This window comes from Brienomyrus brachyistius, chromosome 2, assembly GCF_023856365.1.
Source record: "Brienomyrus brachyistius isolate T26 chromosome 2, BBRACH_0.4, whole genome shotgun sequence".
NCBI lineage: Eukaryota > Metazoa > Chordata > Actinopteri > Osteoglossiformes > Mormyridae > Brienomyrus > Brienomyrus brachyistius.
Window position 1 is genome coordinate 48,240,610 of NC_064534.1, and position 24,699 is coordinate 48,265,308.

Consider the following 24,699-nt stretch of genomic DNA (forward strand, 5'->3'; position numbering starts at 1 on the left):
CCAAGTTTGTTTCAACAAGGAAAGCGGCCCTCTAACCTCATGCCCATAAAGCAACTCGAAGGGGGAAAACCCTGTAGAGGCCTGTGGTACTTCCCTGTACGCAAAGAGCAAATAGGGGAGCCATTGGTCCTAGTCTGAACCCGTATCATTTACAAATCGCCGGAGCATCTGCTTAAGAGTTTGATTAAACCGTTCCGTCAACCCATCTGTCTGTGGATGGTAAGGTGTAGTCCGCATGCTTTTAATACCAAGTAGCTTGTATACCTGTTGAAGCAGTGATGACATAAAATTAGTTCCCTGGTCCGTTAAAATCTCCAAAGGAAACCCAACCCTTGAAAATAATTGCACCAAGGAAAATGCCACAGCCTTTGCCTTAACAGACTTTAAGGGGAAAACTTCAGGGTATTTCGTTGCATAGTCTGTAACAACCAACATATACCGATTACCCATCTTGCTCCTCTCCACGGGACCAACAACATCCATACCCAATCGCTCAAATGGAGTAGCAATAATAGGCAAAGGCTGAAGTGGAGCTTTAGAAGGGCCTTTGGCTGATGTCAACTGACACTGAGGGCAGCTTCTACAGAATTTAGCCACATCAGACTGCAAGCCAGGCCAATAGAAATGCCGTTTAATACGAGCTGTAGTCTTGTGTCTCCCCAGATGACCAGCCCAAGGAATGGAATGACCCAAGGTAAGTACAAGTTGCCGAACCATATTAGGGACCATCAACTGTACTACTGACCCCTGCCGTCGATACAACACACCTTTCTGCAGGAAATACTTTTCCTTCTGTCCACCAGCCTCAGTTCTTGCCTCCCCCTCCCTTACCCCCGGGAAAAAGGGAGCCAAACTTGAATCGTTGTGCTGCATTTCCACCATGTTAACCGGGATCTCATAACCCAAGAGCATGTCAGGAGCTACACCCTCTGGCGGATTCACAACACTATGCTGAAATTTCTCACGCCGCCTTTGGGTCCGTGGCTTCCTAGACTTCCCAGGCCGCGTCTCCAGGTCAACACCAAAAAAAGGCAGTCCACTGAGGGTTGAAGGAGGTTCTTCTACCCGTTTACCTCGGGCCCGGGTAACCACAATATTACAGTTCTGGATTGGAGATAACAGGTCAAAAAGGACTGGCATATCCCGGCCCAAGACCACTGGAAACGGCAAACGATCAGCAACGCCAACCGTTAATAAATAGACTTGACCACCGACCTCAATGTAAACATCCGCTGTAGGGTAAAACTTCTCGTCCCCATGTATACAGCAAATGGGAAGAGTCTCCAGTAAACTGATTGCATTGGTGGGTACAAACTGTCTCTGAACCAGGGTCTGGTCACTACCTGAATCAATTAAAGCTTTAAGAGGTCTCCCGTTTATTTTAACAGACCTGGTTTGATGTGCACCCAACATGGGTTTTACTTCCGAACATGGCACCAAACACATTTGGGTGAGCTTAGCTGGATTCCTAGGGCACCTAGACTTGATATGACCATCTTGTCCACACAGATAACACACAGGTATTTTACCTTGCTTTGATGCTGACTGATTCTCTCTCATAAGGAGCTTACTCCCCCCCGATGTTGGATTTTGAGGGTACTGAGCGGGTGTTTGCCTATGGGAGACTCTGGCAGTTTTCCATGCTGCATAACTCCATGGTTCCCCCTTCCTGCGAGCAGCTACAAACACATCAGCCAGATTGGCCGCCTCAGCAGCGGATACTGGATCATGTTCCCTAATCCAGACCTGCAATTCTGGAGACAACATCCTGAGATACTGTTCCAGAATAATTACTTCCCCAATCTCACAAACTGTCTTACCATGGGGCTGAGTCCATTTGTTATACAGCTCCTTCAGCCTCACATACAACTCCTTAGGGGTTTCTCCACGTCCAACTTCTGAAGAGCGAAACCTCTGTCTGTAAGCCTCAGGGTTGATGTCATATTTCCTTAAAATTGCTGCTTTTACACAATCATAATCATTAGACTCATCCAAATCCATCTGAACATACGCACTCCTGGCCTTACCAGTTAACAGGGGGAGGAGGCGAAAAACCCAGTCCAGCTTAGGCCACCGGCATGCTGCAGCAATTCTTTCAAATGTTAACAAAAAATGCTCCACATCATCGTCATCCATTAACTTTTCCAATTTAGGGTCGCTAAAGGAGCGGGGCTGCCCCGTGAAAGTACTGACTCGCTCACGGCCTGGTACAAGCATACCTGGGGCTTGTGGGGGTGAGTAGAGTCCCTCAGAAACCTCCTGTGACTCTGGTCCTGTCACCAATAGCTCTGGAACAGAAGTGCGAGCCTGCACCTCCAGCTGCAAAAGTTGAAATTGATGTTGTAAAGCTTTAAAGCGCTGCTCCTGTCGTGCCGCTTCTTCACTCATCCGTGCTTCTCGTGCCTCTTGCTGCCCCATAAATGCCCGAAAGATTGCTGGCAGTTCTGCTAAGGACTGTTCTCCCATGGTTTCCCCATCGGTGCCTATAGGGCCTTCAGAGGCTCCAGCTTCTTCTACCTCAGCCCCACCAGTCTGGGCCTCTAGCCCAGCCTGTATCTCTGTCCCAGCCAAGCTCACTTTCAATCCTTTACCTCCACGGAGCATCATTCAAAAACTTAACCAAAAAAACTGTGTCCTCTACCCAACGATCCCACCGCTGCCACCATATGTGAGGGACCGAGATGGCAGGCATGAGGCACACAGCTAAATTAGAAAAAAATCCTTTTTAATTTACAAAAAGAAAACAATTTAACAAAAGAAATAAACCTGGGCCCACAAAGAAAATCAACTTCACACCACAGCTAACAATACAACTAAACCAACAAGCTGACTTCTCAAACAAGACACCATAAAGACTATATATACTGGTTGGCCAACCCACAAGATACAAAAGAAAAAAGTAACAATAACAAATACCACAAATAAATCAAAACAGAACAATCAACTAATGCTTCAATCAAAATAAACAAAATCAAATTAACACCAAAAACATACCTAAACAATAAAATAAAACTAAATACCAAGCTATTCCACCCCCAACAAACAACCAGTTGGAGTTGTCCAATTTCCTGTCTTTTAGCCCAGCTTCCATATTGGCCACCTCTTTGCCTGGAACAGCCGGGAATCCCTTCAATACTCCGCACGGTAAATCAAAAAGAAACACAATTAAACTCAAGACACATTATTCCACAGTTAACTAAATGTGCGCGCTTCATCCAGCAAACTGGGTAAATGTGTTAAATAAGGAAACAAAACAATTAAATATTTAAATCAATTAAATCAATTAATTAAATATTAATTAAATCAAATATTAATCATCAATATGCTACAACTAAACAAACATAAAAACCATGAAATGATACCTCCCTTCAACTTAACTGTGTGGCTGTAGAGGCAGCCATCACAGTGGGGTACCGCAGGGTTCGATTTTAGGACCACTATTGTTCCTAATTTACATAAATGATATGGATACCAATATATACAGTAAACTGTTAAAATTTGCAGATGACACCAAGGTGGGTGGTGTAGCAGATACTGAATTAGCGGCTCAGCAGCTACGGCGGGATTTTGATTTAATTAGTGACTGGGCCGATACCTGGCAGATGAAATTTAACGTCGATAAATGTAAGGTACTCCATCTAGGGAGCAGAAATATAAAGTACAGGTATTTCATGGGTGTCACTGAAATAAAGGTAGCTGATCATGAGAAAGACCTTGGTGTGTATGTTGATGCTTCCATGTCCCATTCTCGCCAGTGTGGGGAAGCAATAAAAAAGGCCAATAGGATGTTGGGGTATATCTCCAGGTGTATGGAGTTTAAGTCCAGGGAGGTAATGCTAAGATTATACAATTCCTTGGTGAGACCTCACCTAGAATATTGTGTGCAGGTTTGGTCACCATATCTTAAAAAGGGCATTGTGGCCTTAGAAAAGGTGCAGCGTAGGGCCACAAAAATGATTCCTGGTCTTAGAGGAATGTCATACGAGGAACGGTTACTTGAGCTAAATCTGTTCAGTCTCAAGCAAAGGAGACTGAGGGGGGACATGATCCAGGTATATAAGATTCTAACAGGCTTGGATGCTGTTCAACCAAATAGTTACTTCAGCATTAGTTTAAATACATGAACTCGTGGCCATAGGAGGAAATTAGCGGGAGAACATTTCAAGTTGGATTTAAGGAAGCACTTCTTTACACAGCGTGTAGTCAGAGTATGGAATAGCCTTCCTGATAATGTAGTGCAAGCTGAATCCTTGGGTTCCTTTAAATCAGAGCTAGATAAGATTTTAACGACTCTGAGCTATTAGTTTAGTTCTCCCCAAGCGAGCTTGATGGGCCGAATGGCCTCCTCTCGTTTGTATAGTTCTTATGTTCTTCACCTTCATCTGCGCCTTCTAGCCACTTCCCCCCTCCCCCACCTTATCACCACTTCACACCTCTACCACATACCCTGCATACTGTCTCTCACACTTAGCTACTACCCCCAATACACAGTAGCTCTGCCCTGACTTGTATCTCACTAAAGACAAGGTAAGGTGTGAACTCAGAAAGATCAAAGTAAGGAAGGCGCCAGGTCCAGATGGTATTAGCTCAGGAGTTCTCAAGTCCTGTGCAGATCAATTTGTGTGGGATAGTTGAGTATATCTTTAACCTAAGCTTGAAGCTAGGGAAAGTACCACAGCTATGGAAAACATCAGCTATGGTACCACAGCTACGGAAAACATCTTTTGTGATACCAGTACCAAAGATGTCACAGCCTAAAGACCTTTAGCCCTTTGAGATCTTGTGATGTAAAGGGCATTATAAATAAAATGTATTATTATTATTATATCAACAGCTACAGGCTGGTGGCGCTGACATCTCATTTGATGAAGACCCTGGAGCGGTTGGTCCTGGTCCACATTCGACCGTTAGTGAGCCCTTCACTAGAGCCACTTCAGTTTGCCTACCAGCCTGGCATTGGGGTAGATGATGCTATTATTCATCTCCTACACAGATCCCTCTCTCACCTGGAAAAGCCTGGGAGCACTGTGAGAATCATATTTTTTGATTTCTCCAGTGCCTTCAACACCATCATACCCACAAGACTGAGGGACAAGTTACTGTACACAGGAGTGGGCCCCCACCTCACCACCTGGATTCTGGACTATCTAACGAATCGATGATACAGGACTGTGTGTCTGACACAGTCGTGTGCAGTACAGGGGCCCCACAAGGAACAGTCCTGGCCCCATTTCTCTTACCATATACACTGCGGACTTCTCACACAACTCGACCAACTGTTTTCTGCAAAAATTCTTTGATGACTCCGCAATTGTTGGCCTTATTGCTAATGAGGATGACAAGGAGTACAGAGAAATAACCCAAGACTTTGTGGACTGGTGCCAACTGAACAACCTCTATATTAATGCTGGAAAGACCAAAGAACTGGTAGGGCCACTCCTGAAGACCTTTTATGATTCTGTGGTGGCGTCAGTCATCTTCTATGGTGTGGTCTGCTGGGGCAGCAGCATCTCTACTGGGGAGAGGAGAAAACTGAACAGGATGATTAAAAAAGCCAGCTCTGTCTTGGGAGGTCCCCTTGACTCAGTGGAGGTGGCGAGCAACAGGAGAACGTTGGCTGAGCTACATTCCCCGTTGGAGGACATCCCCCACCCATTATAGGACACACTGTCAGCACTGAGCAGCTCCATCAGCGACAGACTGGTGCATCCAAGGTGTGCAACAGAGATACCGCAGGTCTTTTCTTCCATCTGCCATCAGAGTTTACAACAAACAATAAGCACATACCTAATCCCATGCTCATATACTCCCACACATATACTGAGACTGTTCTTATGTTATAATACTTGTTTTATTCCTGCTAATAATGTGTATATATACATATACACATTTATTTATCAATCAACATAACCTACATTATATTTATACTTTATTTTCGGTATATTGTACCGGTATATTGTAGTTTTTGATTGTATTGTATATATTTTATTTAATTTTATTTTATTTCTTATTTTCTATTGTTTGATACTACTGTTATTGCTTAAGGACTTTCTGCATTCTGCTTATTTCTGCTGCACTGTCTACTCTGCTGCTGTAAAATGCAAATTTCCCACCCGTGGGACTAATAAAGGCTCTTATCTTATCTTATCTTTAAAAAGTGTGATCAGATAGGACCAGAAGGGCGATGCACTGTCACTCCTATATATATTGTTGATTATTAAGATAAACTTGCGGAAGTGTGTATTAATTACAGTTTGTGTCGATTGCTTTGCCAAATTTCTGCAAACATATCTCACATTCTCAAGACTAAAAAAGCATTTCTCAAAACAGTTCATGCATATAGCACAACACTATGGTTTAACTGCGAAAGCCTTTAACTTACCCAAAATAATTAACTCATGTATCAAAAGCAAATAATTCCACCAGTGAATATATCATCCATCCATCCATTTTCCAAACTGCTTATCCTACTGGGTCATGGGGGGTCCGGAGCCTATCCGGGAAGCAATGGGCACGAGGCAGGTTAACAACCCAGGATGGGGGGCCAGCCCATTGCAGGGTACACTCACACACCATTCACTCACAGTGTGACTGTGGGGGGGAAACCGGAGTACCCGGAGGAAACCCCACGACGACATGGGGAGAACATGCAAACTCCACAAACATGTGACCCGGGCGGAGACTCGAACCCGGGTCCCAGAGGTGTGAGGCAACAGTGCTAACCACTGCACCACCATGCCGCCCCGTGTATATATGCATTTAACACAAAAATAAAAGTTCAAGTACTTACAAAAACTATAACAGAAAAACTATTTTAGGGGGCGGTGCGCATCTCAGGTTTAAATCACTCGGACGCCTAACAGCGCAAAGGTGACTAACAGTACAGCACTGATTAGTTCTGTAGCGATAGTCTTCGCCCTCATCCTTCCTTTCGTCTGGTTCTCTAGCGATAATCTTCGCCCTCATCCCTCCTTTCGTCTGGCTCTGTAGAGATAGTCTTCGCCCTCATCACTCCTTTCGTCTGGCTCTGTAGTCGCTGCTCTTCGCTCTCCACTTCAGTGCCGAAACTCTGCGGACTGAACAATGTAAAATGTCCTCACCACTCCTAACTCAGCTGGCTATAATATGTAAATCGGAGAAAATGTAATAATTTTTACGAAGCCCTGAGAAGGCGTGGTGACGATTTACTACAAAAAGTATATGAAAGAATTAGGAATCCCAATAAACGTTGAAGCGTACATCCAATCTCGTACATGCTGAAGAAAACTCCGGAAAGCATATCATTTAACCAGAGAGGTAATCTAGTTTTAGCGAGTGACTTTGAGGAAGATGTGAATTATGCAGTTAATTCGTAACAGGAGCGTGCGACGGACTGCCTAATTCACATATACTTAAAGAAATATCTAAACGAAAAATAATAATATTAACCCATAAATAAATAATTTATCTTTACGAAAGTATTATCATAATATGTGAAGACATGAAAATGTGAATTCGCCTATCGTTATGAGAAGATGCGCAGCCACGTAATAAAAGAGCCGCAGGATACCGACCCCGCCCTGCGCTAAACGATCGATTCTGAGCTTTTGGTAACTGAGTAACTTTACGGCATTTTACAAATAAATGTCAGATCTGGCTCCGATTTTGAATGCATGGCTTCTTACTCATTCTTACGCCGTAACTGCAAACACAGTGCATGAGAATTGTGACTGACACTATTTAGTGCTGCGTTATCTGCGTTGCCATTTGTGCTAGACTAATAATTAACCAAGCTAGTTACATTTTGCGTAATTAAATAAGATAATCTATATGAAACTTAATCGACATGAGACGACTAAATTCCACAATTTCGCATAGCCTTTAATTGATTAACTGTCGGTTAAGATACAAAGTCTTCAGTGAGTTAAGTTTACATTCAAAGTCGCACCGCGATTCTGCGCTCATCGGTCTCTGACGTAATGAAATATATTAATCGCATGTGTTTCTTGTAAACCAGGCATTCATTATATGTAGTATTACTGAGGGCATCCCTACATTTCTATGTCCCCCACACGTAAATCTACACCTATGTTCTGGGGCGGGGATTGCACTTGTTGTTTTGCAAATGTTAACTGTCATTAGAGCAATGCTCCAAAGCAATCTAGAAAAACTGTAATATTTTGATCCTCAGACTCTTTTTCCTCACACCAAATATGGTAACCCTACGTATTGCCGTTTGGCTGTTTTTGGGTTATACAATGTTGTGTGACTTTTGTTTGATAATGTACTGTATCTTGAGATATTAAGTTACATATGCATGCGAGTGCTTTCTCTTGCCAATGCATTTTACATACTGTAATGCAAAGCAAACTGTTATTTATTCATATGAAAGACACCGGTTTCAACATTGCAAGGCTTTACGGAATGTAAAGTTCACTTGCAAGAGAAAGCACTCCCGTGCACATCTAAGCTCTTCAGATCGCAAAACACGTTAACAAATTAAATCTGATGGGAGACTTTCTTTATGGTGAGTAACGCAGGGGCGGACTGGCAACCGAGAGCAGCCTGGGAATATACTATGCTGCTGATGGGGGGCGGGGGAGGAATATTTTGCCTGTCGAGATCAACGGGTTGGCCACCTATAACATAAAGTATTTTCCATTACTCCTCTCTTGTGATTGACAAACTGAGATCGACTGATGGGGATCAGGTTGGGGAAGAAAGAGCGGCCCTCACATGACCATCCTTCCCAATGGCCAGTCTGCTCCTGTGACACAAAGGCTGCCAGATGTCGTTTGGTATCATTGGAGGATACATTTTCACCCACTGTCTCTTCCTCAGTCTATGCAAGCATGGATTATGGTGCAAATATTCGAAAAACACCAAGAAAGCACATTTAACCAGCATAGGTGCAGCCATCTTGTTTAGGAAGAAATGATTGTCATGATCAGTTCATAGTCCGGAAGGACCAAACGTGAATTGTGAACCACGTAAATGCTGAAATGCAATAGAAAGTGAATCAAGAGCTTTTGGAAGGTAGTGGGCAATGTGAGTCCAAAAGAGACCCGAGTTCTCTTGGCCCACTTCCTGGTACACTGAGCTCAATTCTTTTAAATGAAGTCTGAGAAAACACCCTCACATCCATCACACACGTCCTTGCATTTTTTCCTTTGTACATCTGTTAAAGTTAATCATTATACCTTGTCCCCCATACAGTAAAAAAACACAATTCTATTGCTATTGATGCAGGCTGACGCCGGGAAATTTTTTTTGTGACAAGAAATGTTCCAAAATAGCTTTCAAAAGTACTGCAGGGGAACAGGAAGCCAGTGTTGTGCATAGTGGAGCAAACTGAAAATCTAGTGTTAATTTCTCACATGCTTGCCACTGTGTTCTAAACCCACAAATAAAACCAAAGGGCTGTGACAATGCTTGAGAGAGCCTACAGGCTGTGTGCAGTTTCCAGTTTCTGTGTTTATTATTCTGTTTTGTCCTAGTGCATTTTTTGTATCAGCAGACTCTTCACTTTGGATAAAAGCATTTACTCTGTTACTCAGTATAAATGCAGAGCATGTGTGAAGCAACAGATAATGTAGAGATGCCAAGTGGCATAACTACATCTCTTTGGATTGCAAATACACATACACAGATATCACATATGCATAGCAGAGATAAGAGTCAGACCCCCAACCAGTGTTCATTTTGTTAACGATACATTTTCGTAGTTAACGATGTTAAAGATACATTTCATAGTTATCGTCAACAACCTTTTTTTCAGACTAAAACCACATGATAGCTAAATAAAAATAATTTCGCGAGGCCTAAGACTATGACGAAGTGTACTGACAATGTCGTCAACTAATAAAAACGAGATGAAAATGTTTGCCAGAGACGAGACACAATCAGACCTAATGTAGTTCACATACAGGGGTATTCAAATAACATTTAGAGAGCTCCAGTTAGAGAATATTTCTTGAAGCAAAGGTTCGGAAGATCGTAATGTGTAAATATTTAGTGTGATATATATTTAAGTAGCGTATTAGTTGTATCAACATTGCATGTAATCAATACCTGTCAAATCAAATTAATTCAGTACAATTCAAAAACTTTTTGACAATATTTATTGTCACGTGACATAGAGCTGAACATATATGTATGACAGCCGATATGTATGTTTTCTCATTTACTAGTTTTAAAAGGACTTTTTAAAAGTAGGGCTGCATTTGAAAATGAGAAAATAAAATGTGAAAATTGTGGATGTTTAAAAACCCTAATACAGTCGAATCATAATCACTTTAATCGCTGTTAGAGTAGGATATGGATGGCCATTTCGAAAGGTGGAAAATGTGATGTTGTGTTTCATATTCGTTTTATATTTGTTGGTGTAACAATGCACATGGAATGACAAGCTGTTTCAGGTGAAAACAGTGCATTTTACTTATTTCAAATAAAACACGGGGTTGCCAACTTCAGTCATCTGGCTGGAGCACAGGGGCTTCAGAAGCATTTTGACTGGCGGGGGGGTCTGGGGACCCTCCCCCAGGAATTTTTGAATGAATTAGATGCCATTTACTGCATTCTGGTGTATTTTTAACAGGTTGTTAAACACCTATTTTTACCAATTCAATGACTATTTTAGAGACTCAACAATAAGTCCTCATTCAACTAGTCTATTTTCATCAGCCTGTTTTTAACTGCCACCCACTGCTATGCTGAAGATAATGAAATGAATGTGACAGAATTTATCACCAACAACGAGGTGATAAATGGGTACATTTTACTTTTTATTTAGTGTATTCTTTTTTATTTAGTTTTAGATGTAACACAACCTGCCACTGTGCTGAGTAATAGTGACCCTCAAATGTATGTTTAAAAATAAGAATATTCATAATTTCACACAATGGTCAGGCATGACATGGCCTGCATTTGACGATTCACTTCACTTGTGTGTGGTGAGGCTGTTGGTAACCCCGAAAACCCGGAGTGGCCTTTCAGTGGTATGTGTATTCTCATATCGATTAAGTGGAATGGATTCTTTCGCGAAGCAATAGAAACAGCGTTGGGTGAACTAATATTTTATGTGAAATGTGGGGGGGGTCCATGTAAAAAAACACTTTTGACGTAGCTAATTTTAGGTTTATAATGGTAAAATATAAATTCCATTTCCATTAAGTCTGAAAGCGAGTGTCTTGACACATTTTTGAGATTTGGCAACCCTGAAAACGTACATTTTTTTCACCTGAGTTGATTTATATAACAAATATCACTTCATACAGTTGTTAAAAAGCTGAAACTTCAACGAACACGAAATCACCAATAAACTGTCTACAAATATTTATTTTTATATTTCTATTTTAATATTCAGAGAGAGCAGGCCTGGTGGCATTATAGCCTATGCACTTGTGATTTTATTTTTGCACTAGTGGCACTACTGATATTACAGTACTCTGTTTCCAGATAAACAAACTTAAGTTTGTCTTTCAAATAAGAGTGAAATCTGTCGGTGTTCTGCGCAGTCAGCCCTTAATACCATTCTATAACATTGGTATTTCATCTTGGTGAACATAATGAGTTTCAGAAATCGAAGGGAAACTTTAAACATTATACATTGTACTTTTAATTTTAGCCGACTAAATCAACTGTAGTCATATCTAGTCAACTAAAACTAGACTAAAACTATAATTTAGATGATTATGACAAACAAAATGACATTAGTCAAAAGACTATGACCAAAATTAAATAAAAATTTGCTGTCAAATTGTGCCCCCCCAATCCTAAAGGTGTGAGGCAACAGTGCCATGTACCAAATAAATATGAAAAATAGAAGTTTTGTACTAAGTAAATTAGTACACAAACAAAACTATGGCAAGAAAACAAAGCTTTAATTTCCTCTCAACTACCCATGTCACTTTAAGTTATATAAAATATAGGCCCTAAAACATGTATGTTTATGATTGCTTTGTTTCATACAAGATCATAGAAGCTCAAATGCAAATGTAATGAAAACCATCTCATATGAACTGAGTGTGCTAGCATGCTGCCTACTGAAGTGAGATTAATATAAACCCGGCAAAAAAGAGAAGAAAAAAAAGTCCAATTTAACTCCTCACAGCTGAGTAAGTGTCTGAGAGCCCGTGTCTCGAGTTTGATCTTCCTCTCCAGGTACCTCTGCTTTCTTCCACAGCCGCTTCAACTGCTTCTTGCAGATCTTCTTGAAGGTTGGACTATAGAAGTAGTAGACAATGGGATCTAATGTGCTGTTGAGGTAAGTCAAGCTGATCGAGTAGAAGAAGACTGTTTGCAGGACATCATAGTCTTCACAGGGTCCAGGGTAGAAGGTGACTTTGATCCAGATGACCACCTGGGACAGGTTGCTGGGAAAGAAGCATAAGAAAAACACCACTACTACCACAATGATGAAGTGAAGTGTCCTCTTGATCCTTTGGTCCTTGTCCATCTGCCTGTTCTTCAGCTGTGTGATGATCCGGATGGTGCAGAACAGGATTATGGCCAGAGGCAGGTAAAATGAGAAGACGAAGATAGACTTGTGCCAGGTAAAATAAAAGGTGGATGTCTCGCAAATCTGGAAGCTCTCACATTGGGTTGAGTTTCCACTAGTGGTGATGTGCATGTAGAATATCAGGTGGGCCGTCTGGGAGATGGTCAGCGCCCAGATCGCACAGGCAGCACACACGGTCTTTCGGACAGACATCGAATTGAGAGGGTGGTGCGGGTGAACCACCCGCAGGAACCGATCTACAGCCACTGCTGTCAGGAACAGGATGCTGCCACAACGGTTCATGGCCAGCATGAAGAGGGAGATGCGGCAGAAGGTATCCCCGAAGATCCAGTCTCTCCCCATCAGGTAGTAGCTGGCACGGAAAGGCAGGATCACGTTCAGGAGAAAGTCAGCAAGGGCAAGGTTGAAGAGGAAGACGGAGCTGCTTTTCCAAGGTTTTAGGCAAAAGCAGAAGATCCAGAGAGCCACACCATTGCCTATCATTCCCAGGATGAACTCAATGCAAATGATTGTAGACAAAGATATGAACTGACCTTCGCCAAACACACAGCAGCTGCTAGATGTTGTGTTCGTCATGCTTGATGGAGGAATGTGATCATTTTTTTTGGACAGAGCTACTTGAGACAGGAAACAAGACGTAGATGAGGAAGTTCATGGTATAAACCATGCTGTGTAAAAAGCATTCAAATCACATGAAGCCATCAGCAAACAAACTAACCACAAACCAATGGTCCTCATAGCAGTAATGCACACTCACGCATAACTGCATGGTTTTGAAATACAAAAAGAAAACTAAAATGCCCAGAACAAAACTGTACAAGCATGATCAAAAAAATCTACATAATAGGCTGGGGTTGAAATTAACTAGTAGTATCGACATCAGTTATAATGATGCTTTTTAAATAGTGACAGGTTATGAAAGTTAAATATGAAAGTATATGCACACGCACAGAAAAGGATGATTTAAAACTGTTCTTGACTGTTGCCTTTGAGTGTTTAAATGTTTAAATGAACACAGAGAAACCAAGCGGATGAGACCAAACTGATTATTTATTAACCTAAAGATTGCCTTAGTGCAGCAGAACTGGAAGAATTCACAATCAAATGAGACCTTTGGCAACCAAGACAAAAGCAGCTGTACAGAACCGGAAAATACCATGAAAAAAGGGGCCAAGTCCACTGTTTCTAAACAGTAAATAAAAGAGATATAAAATGCCAGTTGTATGTGGATATATTTGGCCTTGTCATTCGGTCATGTCGCGATTTAGTAAAAGTGCACACTGGATTTTCACTTCTTCACCTCTCCAAGGTCCTCAATGCTGTCATCATCCACCTGCAACAGGAACCAGATGCATCAGGGCAGGAAAATACTGTCTTTGGGTCGCCCATTAAAAATTAAATGAAACTGATACTGTAAAAAAAAAAAGCTGAAGTCTTTTCAGTGAAGACACTGAAATCATCTGTTATTTTCTTCTAAAATGCATTACCAAAAATCAAATACTTAAGAACAAACAGAAATAACCATTCATTCATTTTATAACTACTCATTATTCACTCAGTATGCAGAGGCCCTGGAGTCTATCCGAGGTGGCATGGGCTATGCGACAGGGATACAGGGATGCTTGGACACTCCATGCACAGAGCACGGGTGGGATTTGAATCCCCAGCCAGGTGGTGCAATACACCAGTGCTACCCAATGACCCAGCACGCCTGCAGTTGTGCAGCTGCAACAGTGTTTAAGCTGGTGCCATCGCCCTGTATCGTCAGGGCTCAGAAGGAAATGGCACTGGATGACTGAAACACAGCAGCAGTAAACGACATGAGTGCTTCCTGTATGAAGACGCAGCTCACTGCACACATGCTAACAGGCAATGGATCTTGTCCTCGACCCATTACCTCAGGCCACTTGTCCTGAATGACGTCGATGATCTCGTCCGTAAAGTCTCCCTGAATGATGATTTCATCCTCTGCTGTTACTGAAGCACCGCAGGAAAATTTCTGAGCGAAGAACCGCTGCGCTTCTTTTAGGTCGATGCCTAAAGGCAGGAACACAAGGCATTAAAATAAATGAAGGATGTGCCCTACAGAGCTCTCCCGGGTTCAATGTGCCGTATGGTGTCTGTGTGTGTCACTTCACGTGATGGCCATAAATGAAATTCTGGGTATATTCTCGAAGCTGGTACTTATTTAAAACCTTGAACCACACAGGATTTATAACATGGACCAAATTGGAGCAAGCATTGTGGGTAGCAACGCAGTACCATCATGTTTTGTAATTGTGGGAGATGTTCAATCCACCCCCTTCCGCTTTGAAACTAACAGGAGCGAAATAGGGGACGTACCAAATGTGTTGAGGCCACACACGCGAGTCACATATTTCTTCTTGGCTCGGGGAATTTTGGCTATTGTTGCTTTCTGGGGAACAGTCTTCTTCTTCTGTTTGATCTGACCCCTCCCACCTGGGTAAACAATGGGAAAACATAAGAGCTGTCCAGGTCAGACATGGCAAAGCTCAAATTCGATGCTCTGTAAGCTACCTGGAGTTTACAAAGTTTACAAAAAAGGAATTCAGTCCACTATCTCCATCCTCCAATCAGTACTGGTGGGAATTAATTATACAAATATACATGTGTAACACACACACCCTAACAGAATTTCCAACTAAAGAATGATGCAAACTAAAAGATAACATTGAAACTCATGCCTCTCTTCTGCTTCTTCTTTTCCTCCTCCTCCCCGGGAGAGGGTGCCTCTCCATCCGCGGCATCCTGCTTCGGTGTACTCCCTGCAAAGCCCACCAATGGCAGTCAGTGCAATGACACACATCCATAAACCACATGTCTCTGCCAGTCTCACTGGACACTTGGACATTCTATGATAGTTAAGACCCCATCACAGCCAGCAAAGGAATTGTTTTTTTTTTTTGTCCCCTTAGATAAAATGAGTGATGCAAATGGGACTGGATACAAGTGTTTGGGCCATGTATCAAACTTCAATGGTATTGACCAAATTGCTTAGATACTATTGAGAAAAAAATGCCGTCATTCGGTACCATTTTCGGTACGGGTCTTTCGGTTCCGTACGCATATGTGCCAAAGAAATGCAGCAAATGCGAAACCAACTTTCGGAAAGGGGCAGATGAAGCCGCGCCAGTACACATACATCGTAACGTACGGTCGTCCTAATGTGAAGCTGGAAGTTGCTAATGTCAATACAAGTACAGCACAGGTATTTTTCAAAATGCTGCACCACAATGGATATTTATTTTATGTTTTGCATTTTTGGAGACAATATTTGTGTTATGCAGTTCAGGTACACAGTACAGGTCAAGTACAGTTAATTCTCTAAATGTGCACCTTAATGGATATTTATTTTATTTACTTGAGAGAATATTTCTCGATTTACTTAAGTAAATTTATTTTTTTTAATTAGTGGGTAGCACACTCAGTTGTAGCAGTATTGAGAGACTTATTTAAAACAGACAGTCATACTTTGTTCAGTAAACCTCTGTCAATAAAGAGAAAAGTAGCGATTTGTTTTATTTCTTTCACCCTCGCTGTCAAAACCGAGGTACAAACGGTGACTTGTGTACCGTTACACGGCTAAACAAGCACGGTCAAAAGGTCTTGCTTGTACATTTACAAAAACAGACTTTAAGCCCTATTTTAACAATCTAAGATGTATGGTCTGAAATGCGCTGCGCAAGTTCTTTTAGAGCGAGACCAACCCAGCTTTACTAGGCAAAGGAACAATCTGAGAGAGACATGGTATACAAGGTCACACTTGGTTCTGCAATTAGTCACGAGTGTTTGGTTTGTAGCACGTTATGCCCCAGAGTGCAGTCTCCCATTCCCTTTTAAGGGCCGCGGATTTTGCACCTTGGTGAATTGCCATTATACTTATACTTTTTTATTTAAGTTCTTCATTTTTTTTATATTATTGAGTATTACTTAGACCAGTGACATAGCTGCTTGACAAATCACATTCAAAGACAAAGATGGTCATGATATCAGTCTGACCGACTGATATTTCTTTTTTAGAGGCCGAAACTGATACCGATACTTAGAGACGGGTATAGGTTTGTATTTAAAGCCATTAAAAGTATAAACATAAAATCCATATTTTCATCTGAGGTCAGTATCAGAACCATACCCTTAGTAAAACATCCAAATGAACTACGTAGAGCTGAAGACCACTAAGGTGTAACCGGGCCTGTATATGGGAAGTCGATCTCATAATCATCCTATACACTAAAAGACCAGCACACTCCTCCATTCATATGGGCTTCCAGTGCATAAGCATGAACATTTTGCCAGAACATTGTCACCAGTTATTGTTAGATCCCAAATTCTTCAACACTTTTTAAAAACAATATGGATTTTCCAGTAAAGCTAGAGTATTGAGCCTTATTGCTCAAGCACTTCACAATTACTGGAGTTATTATTAGACCTAGATTAATTCGGATTAACAGGAAGCTTTGAGAAGGTGTAACTGCAATGGATTATTCCACAAGACAGAGTGATAAGACAGGCAGAGGAGTGAATGCAGACACACAGGTGGTGGAAATAGGCATTCGCAGAATTTGTAGAAAACGTCCCCACTTCCGGGCAACTTTAACCTCTGTCTCACTCACACCCACCCACCCACACGCGGACAGACTTTCGCACATGTAGGAGTTCCCAAGCTGCTTGATAAAATATTTTTTCTTCTTTGAGGAAGTCTGCTCAACAAAGGTTAAACCATGATATCATCTTTTTGACAGATTTGACACAATGTTCTACTAGATAAAAAGTAACAGGCAATTCTGTTAGGGTACCAAATTATACAGCCTGAACACATAGTAAGTATTTAAACCACTAAAATGACCAATTCAATGCATGTTCAGAGCAATTTCTTAATCTAACATTGTTATTAATCTGACATTTTCCAATTTTCATATTCATTCTGATTGTGCTATTCAGAAGCACAGCTAAATTAAAACTGATCAATACAGGTAAAATTTCACTGAAATTGTCATTCATATTTCTTCAGTATGTAAAGCTAATCAAAGTTCAATTGGGAAATATATTAGCCCTCATTACACCGGTTCGCCACACCTCATTTCTCTTATCCATCCATCTTCCAAACCACTTATCCTACTGGGTCACTCACACATGCACACCTACGGGCATTTTAACAAGTCCAATTAGCCTCAGCATGTTTTTGGACTGTGGGGGGAAACCAGAGTACCCGGAGGAAACCCCACGACGACATGGGGAGAACATGCAAACCCCGCACACATGTGACCCAGGTGGAGACTCGAACCCGGGCCGCAGAGGTGTGAGGCCATTTCTCTTATATTACACATTAATTACTCATCAAGATCTCTGACGACACAGTAGTGCTGGGTCTCATCTCCAAGGAGGAGGTGGATAACCTGACATCGTGGTGGCAGAAGATCTGCCTCCAACCTAACGGCAGCAAGACCATCGTGGTGGACTTCAGGAGGAGTAAAGAGCATTCCTACTCCCCCTATACATCAAGGGGACTGCAGTGGAGAGAGTGAACACATCCAAGCCCAGTTCAGCAAGGCAAGGCAGCGTCTTTACCACCTAAGAGAGCTGAAGAAGTTTCAGGTTTTTTCAGTGATTCTTAGGACTTTTTACTCCAGCGCTGTGGAAAATTTCCTGAGCCAGAACATCACATCCTGGTACGGAAACAGCTGTATACAGGACATTAAGGGACTACAGACACAGAGTGCGGCACCACATCTTCTCTACCATCTCTGCAGGACATTTATACCAGGAGATGCTGGAGCAGAGGAACCGAGACCATCAGAGACTCGTCTCATCACAGTAACTGTCTGTTTGAGCTGCTGAAATCAGGAAGGTGCTTTAGTATTTAGTATTACGGCAAGAATAGAGAGACTCAGGAGGAGCTTCTATCCTCACGCCGGAAGACTCCTTAATAGGGCTGCAGCGATTCATCAAGTAACTCAAATAACTCGATTACAAAAAATCCTCGATGCAAATCCTTTGCTTTGACGCTTCTTGTAATCCGCACGACTATGTACTGCTTAGTGATCAGCGTGTTTCACTCGGATGATTATTACTGTCGCAGTGTGCTTACGCTGCATTACGTGAAGTAGGTTTCATTTGATGCCGCAATGGAGGAAGACAATAAGAAAAATAAGAAAAATGTCTAGAGCTTGGGACCATTTCAAACTAAAGAAAAGCGAAAATACTGTGCAGTGTGTTCATTGTAAAACCGAATTAGCTTACCACAATAGCATAATGTTAATGATTCAACATCTCAACAGAAAGCACCCAGTCTATGCATCCAGTCCACTGAGCGGAACCAGTAATAGTAAGTGAGAGCGTTTCACTCACATTTGCGGCTAAAAATAGACCTGCGATAGAAACAAATTTATGGGAATATGCGTAAATAAAAAAGTGTAACGAGATTCAGCCCAAGCAGCCCGTATTTTTCCTCAACAAAAACACTTATAACACAACAGCAGTGAAAATGATGCTGTCGTAGGTAATCAACATGGAGCTGGCGCCTGTCTGTACACTAAGAGCAAAGAGACGGTTCCGTCACAGAGATGGTGAACTCAGGTGAAGTGAAGGAAAACAACAGCAGTGCTTATAATCGCTACTAAACCTTCACTGGTAAAGAGCTGGCGAGAGTCCTTAACCAAACTAGCTGTTCAACAAGCTGAAAGGTGAAGAAAATCGATGTTTTCAGCTGCTCCCATCCACCGCCGTTTGTCTTCCACAGCAGCAAAGCTACAGTAAAGCTGTGCAAGTTAAAATAGAAGCTGTTTGTATGCAGATAAACTGTTAGCTTAGTTTGACAATATTTAAAATTGGCAACTTTCAGGAGGCTGACAGCAGCCGTACGTCACACTTTATCACAGTGATACCGGCAGCTAGCATGCAGGGGTCAGTCTAAAGGGGAGCATGGGGTGTACTCAGCTAGATCTATTTCAAGGCTTTAGTAATATTATTTTGCATATTTAAATTAATTTGAATAATACAACATATTTCTTCATTGCACACTTAAACATACACACTCTCACTCACATTCACTTACACACACATGAACATACAAAAATACAGAGTGTAAAGGCCATTTTAATTTATGCCTTAAAGATATATGAATATTGTTTTTTCCAGTAATTTTATTTGACATTTTATTTATTTTTGCATTTAAGAAAGTGTTTTCTTAAAAAAAAAAAATATGCACATAAATACACTAAAGGGGTTCAATTCTTTTGTTAGTCGTTGTATGGAGTTCAATCATTAAAAATGTTCCTAAAAAGGAAACCCATGAGTTGTTCATTTTAAAAGACCCGTCTATTTTTGCTTTTTTGAATAGTTACTATTGCTCTTTAATAAGACAGAAGCATTTCTTAAACTATTACTCAATTAATCAATGGAATAAACGATAGAATACTCGATTACTAAAATAAATGATAGCTGCAGCCCTCCTTAATCAGGACATGCCACCACTATACCCTTAATACACTATACACAACCCATATAAACCCTTCCCAACTATCACCAACCTGCTGTTTTTAACAACCTGTAACTACATTTCAATCCACCTTCGCTGCTTATATTAGGGCTGGGACAATTATTCGATGTAATCAACGATGTAGATTATAAAAATGTGTCGACATGGAATTTTAGTGTCGACGCATTCTGTAAAACTATGTAAATGATTTTACATTTACATTACATTTACAGGATTTGGCAGACACCCTTAGCCAGAGCGACTTACATAAGTGCTTGAGACTCTGTGATGAATTTCCGATGCTAGCTCAATAAGGACCCAAGCTATGAATACCATCTGTCTGAAAACTCCGTTGAGAAGTGCAGAATTTTTTTTTTTTTTTAAACACACACACACACACACACCAGAAGATTTGTAACTGCAACGCACTAAGTGATAAGCTAAACATACTGTAAGGGAAAGTACTTTATCCACTCGGCCACAAGTTAACGCTGTCCTTTCAAGAATCCCGCAATAAAAGTCTGCTAATAACTGAACTTTATTGTACACCTGATGATCTCTTCACCACTCGAGAGCTACAATATTTTATTTATTGAACCTGCGGCATGGTTTACATTTACAATACAAAGCTATTCCGCTAATAAGTTGGCTAGTTGTTTCACTGCTAGTCCCGTTAAAACTATATCAATTACAGACTGAATTCCGATATCGTTTCATCTAATATCGCCGGTGTCAGCAGTGCCGCACTATTACGTAAAGCATGTACTGGCCAATCATGTAGCACGCAGGCGTCGCTTCCAATGTATTTCTACTAAACTTAAGAGGGTATAAAAATGAATGGGGGAGCTGGACCAAGTAAGAAGCCAAAAACCGGCCACTTCCATATGGAAAGGAAGGAGGAGTTTTATTCTCACAATGTCATATTCGAAGTGCGTTAGTTTCATCTGTCAGTCTACTGCTATTCCGAAGAAGGGAAATGTGGAGCGGCATTTTCGGACTGTTCATAAAAACTACAACATTAACTTCCCTCCAAAAAGTAAATAAATATATGTTTTGCATTTTCACTTGGTCATTTATAAGTAGCTCGCAAGCTGAAAAAGTGTGGGCAACCCTGGTTTAGAGACTTTGCTAAGAGTGACCATTTTCGCGAAACTGGGCTCAGCTGGATAAAAAGACTGGTTGTGCCCAGAGAAAGTTAGCTTATCTGTACACAGACAAAAGTATCCAAGCAAGATTCATCTGTGTCCACAGTAAGACATTTCAAATGATGAAAAAGCCAATAAAGGATGATATTTATAGACCATGTCCGTGGTAAAATTGTATTTTGAACAAAATGTCAGAATTCACCATGATGTCAGCCATGATGTTTTAAATAAAATGTCTGCTAATTAAAAGCAAATGTAAATGTAGGGCTGTATTGTGATTCTTGCAAAAACTTTGACAAGCTGACAATGGATACAATTGCAATTGGTCACAATAAATTTTTGTCATATCGCCCAACACTAAAGGCCTTAAGTTAGCCTACAGCATATAACTACTGACCATCGCAAGCACAACATAGACAATCTTGACAACAGACGGGACGCGAGATATGTCACTTGACGATGACAGTCATGCAGGCTGGACTTACCTACAACCATCTTGGCAAATTCATCTGGAAAGTTCTTCTCCAACCACTGCCTGCACTTGGCCGGTTCGGGCATATACTCACAGTACTGGAAGAGGAGGAGGAAGCAGGAGCAACTTGTCATATATGCAAATTCCAAAGAAAAAGGTTGTCTGCTATCTAAAAACAAATTGTTACTAGAAATCGACCAACACTTGACACACGGAAAACACAGTGGACAAAATCCGAACTCCATCTTCAAGACATTAAACTACGTTCAACAAAAACATTCATTCACAGGACTCCCACTCAATGCGTGGCAACTCAGGCGTGTTTAGCTTATCGCCCACATTGTCGACCACCCAAGTCTTCACTCTCCAATGCCTGCAGGCCTCACTGAGTGAGCCATTTGTTCGATTCCACACGCAAGACCTGCAGGAGTCACTGTGGAGCGCTGAGCGGGAAATCAATCGAGCTACTCACACAGGGCAACCACACTCTAGCCAATTTGTGTTCTGCAGGCCTTCTCACCAAAGACGGCGAACACAACAAAGCAGAAATGGATCCCATGGTGCAGACAAGTCTTTCTATCACTATTTTCCACAACCTTTTAACAACCCAGCAACTGTCCGACAAATGTGCATGGCCTGTGGAAGTTGAGGATCAGGGTTGAGCTGGAGGGAATTTTTTTTTACCTTGTAGCAACTGACAGTTTTAACTGAGATGGATGCACCTGCTTGGCCATCAGGCTCTTAAAATGATGCATTACTTTATGTTAGCAGGATGAATTCTCCTTGTTTCCAGAGCTGGAAGACTGATAGATTCCATGGGTTTTTGCAATTTGAGACACAGGAAGACCAGACCCCTTTGTCTTTTGCATTCATACATCGGAGAACCTCTGTTCTTTAACTAATTTGTCTTTTTGGTGCTTGTGTATTTGTTGGGGCATTGTACTAAAAAGACTTATGACTACCACAAAAAGCAAGGAATTGCACATACCTCTGTTGGCAAGGAACACACTAAAAGAAAAAAAGGAAAAACGTTATTGGAAATTTTAAAAAATTCAAGATATTTTGCTAACATCTGTTGAAAAACCATCCAGGTAAGAATCTTCCACTGTTTCTAATTCCAAGGTGACAGTACTAACCACTGAACCATGGTTTTGAGGCATGTTACCAGACACGTTCACCTTTCTGTTTGGGACTACCACAAGACTCACATATTCTATCACTTAGTGCATCTTCATCTAGCAGGTCACTGTCATTTAAAACAAAATAAAAACCCCTTTTGGTCAAAGCCATCAACAACCCCACATCCTCTTTCAGTCTATATTTCCGTTATAATAGCATTTTAATGGCGCTACCAGGATTATTTGGTGGCTACAAGTATTTACTGCTTACTGAGGACACGTTCAAACAAAGGCTCATGCTCTATTATCTAAGATAAATACATTTACTGCACTACAGATTAAGCAGTGTAACTGTTAATCTTGCCAATAATTAGACACATAATGTTGCTATAGTAACTGGACACTAGAAATCAGGCTTCAAAGCCACTGGGGGGCAGCTCCACAATAATCCCCTTCACTGCTCCCACAACCCTATTAAGGCACCTGAACACATACCTCCGCAATAGAGCACTTTCAAGGGGTACATGGTGTCTGAGTTGCCAGTTCTGCGTTCTGCCTTGTTCTCTGGGGAGCCCGATTCTGTATTTTCAGTAGTAGCCATGATGTAAAGTCTGAGCAAGAGAGATACATTACCACATTTAAGTTTAGAAAAATAATATTATTATCCACAATGAGCCCTCCCCCCCTTTTAACAAAATAACTTTCTGTGCAGATGGTGCAACTGTTGCGAGAAGTCCCCCGGGTTCCTTTGGATTTATTCGTAATCTGATACATAGCCCCATCTAGTGGACGGGACGGAGAACAACAAGACCGTTGCAAAGCTTTCACAAACTAATATTTCGAAGGACTAGAGGGCAAAACATGAATTAACTATGAATTTGAGTAGGGCGTATTTGAAATATCTATAATTGCATATGGTTTAGCGTGTTTTTGACAACTGGCTAGGCTGAGATGACATGTAAAAATCATGCACCACACCGCTAAAATCATGGTGAGCAGACAACATAACCTTTAAATAACTCTCTAATTGCTTAATTTCTGTGCAGTGCCAGGAATACATGCAGCTCATTTTGCTGCTGTCACATCTGTAAAAAAATTCTTTATAATTATTTGCATTCTCTTCAACTATTCTGCAAATGCATTTACATTAACCATATTTTAAATGACTACAAAAAAATCTGCACTGAGGATCTATTCAGTTAGAAATAATACATTATTTTAAATGAACCCATTTCACTAGTATGCGAAAAAACCTTTGTTAATTTTAATAAGTGTCCTGATAAGTTTCCCCCCATATGAAGGGCCTGCTGATCTATCGAGGGCAAAATCCAGTAGGGCCGTCTCCAGACGGAGCCACATTCATTTGTAAAACGTGACATTGGATATGCAGATCTCCTGACACGTCCGGCTGGTTAATTAGAAATCCGACTGAATAAATAGTGGATATTTTTAAAACAACATTAACTACAAGTATTTAGCAAAAAAATGACCACATTCGTGACAACGCACCTCGTCACCCTTCTAAGTGACAGTAGTCAGCGACGACCCTACCTTAACAATGACTGGCAAAAAACAACTAATATAAACTCAGAATTAGTGCCTAGTGCTCCTGTAAACTAAACGCCTTTATATTTAACTAGATGACAGTATTAAACTGAGAATAAACTTTCTTGCTTTATTACAACGTCAGGTGTCTTAGCTCGCTAATGTACCAATGGGAGTCCATCCGGCGACTAACATTCTTTCCAATAAACTAATAACAACGAGAATTGATTTTGGAAAAAATACCTACCCTTTTAAAACAGCCTTTATATTACGTTCTGCTAAATAAAAAAGTAAGCATTATTGTATCAAGGAAGAACTGTGGTCTAAGCATCAACGAGCATAACTCGCACCACTCCTCCCCCGGCTAGTGTTGCTCGGGTCCTGTTTCCTTGAAAGAGACGTTTGGGTCGACATCAGTAGGC

General features: G+C 41.2%; 3 protein-coding genes across 3 annotated transcripts; all 3 read right to left on the reverse strand.

Moving 5' to 3' along the window:
* Positions 1–129: 129 nt before the first annotated feature.
* LOC125716590 (uncharacterized) lies at positions 130–2,607 on the reverse strand. Its single transcript, XM_048989056.1, has 2 exons — positions 1,821–2,607; positions 130–1,679 (listed from the first exon to the last, which is right to left on the reverse strand). Exons 1-2 carry the CDS (start codon positions 2,605–2,607, stop codon positions 130–132), a joined length of 2,337 nt encoding a protein of 778 aa, XP_048845013.1.
* Positions 2,608–10,759: 8,152 nt separating this feature from the next.
* LOC125716596 (hydroxycarboxylic acid receptor 2-like) lies at positions 10,760–13,413 on the reverse strand. The gene has a single exon (XM_048989068.1). The coding sequence runs from the start codon at positions 13,073–13,075 to the stop codon at positions 12,086–12,088; it is 990 nt and encodes a 329-aa protein (XP_048845025.1). The 5' UTR covers positions 13,076–13,413; the 3' UTR covers positions 10,760–12,085.
* Positions 13,414–13,531: 118 nt separating this feature from the next.
* On the reverse strand, positions 13,532–24,681 carry denr (density-regulated protein). The gene is made up of 8 exons (XM_048989081.1): positions 24,525–24,681; positions 23,228–23,343; positions 22,603–22,622; positions 21,628–21,712; positions 15,205–15,285; positions 14,843–14,959; positions 14,397–14,536; positions 13,532–13,832 (listed from the first exon to the last, which is right to left on the reverse strand). The coding sequence occupies exons 2-8, from the start codon at positions 23,331–23,333 to the stop codon at positions 13,788–13,790; spliced, it is 594 nt and encodes a 197-aa protein (XP_048845038.1). The 5' UTR covers positions 23,334–23,343; positions 24,525–24,681; the 3' UTR covers positions 13,532–13,787.
* Positions 24,682–24,699: the final 18 nt, after the last annotated feature.

Coding starts and splice junctions, on each gene's coding strand:
- LOC125716590 (XM_048989056.1), bottom strand. CDS start 2,607: ATGATGCTCCGTGGAGGTAAAGGATTGAAAGTGAGCTTGGCTGGGACA. Junction 1,680..1,820: donor CAAATGGACTCAGCCCCATG/GTAAGACAGTTT, acceptor ATGTGTTTGTAG/CTGCTCGCAGGAAGGGGGAA.
- LOC125716596 (XM_048989068.1), bottom strand. CDS start 13,075: ATGACGAACACAACATCTAGCAGCTGCTGTGTGTTTGGCGAAGGTCAG.
- denr (XM_048989081.1), bottom strand. CDS start 23,333: ATGGCTACTACTGAAAATACAGAATCGGGCTCCCCAGAGAACAAGGCA. Junction 15,286..21,627: donor ATTTGCCAAGATGGTTGTAG/GTAAGTCCAGCC, acceptor TGGGCTTTGCAG/GGAGTACACCGAAGCAGGAT. Junction 14,537..14,842: donor GTGTGGCCTCAACACATTTG/GTACGTCCCCTA, acceptor TCCTGCCTTTAG/GCATCGACCTAAAAGAAGCG.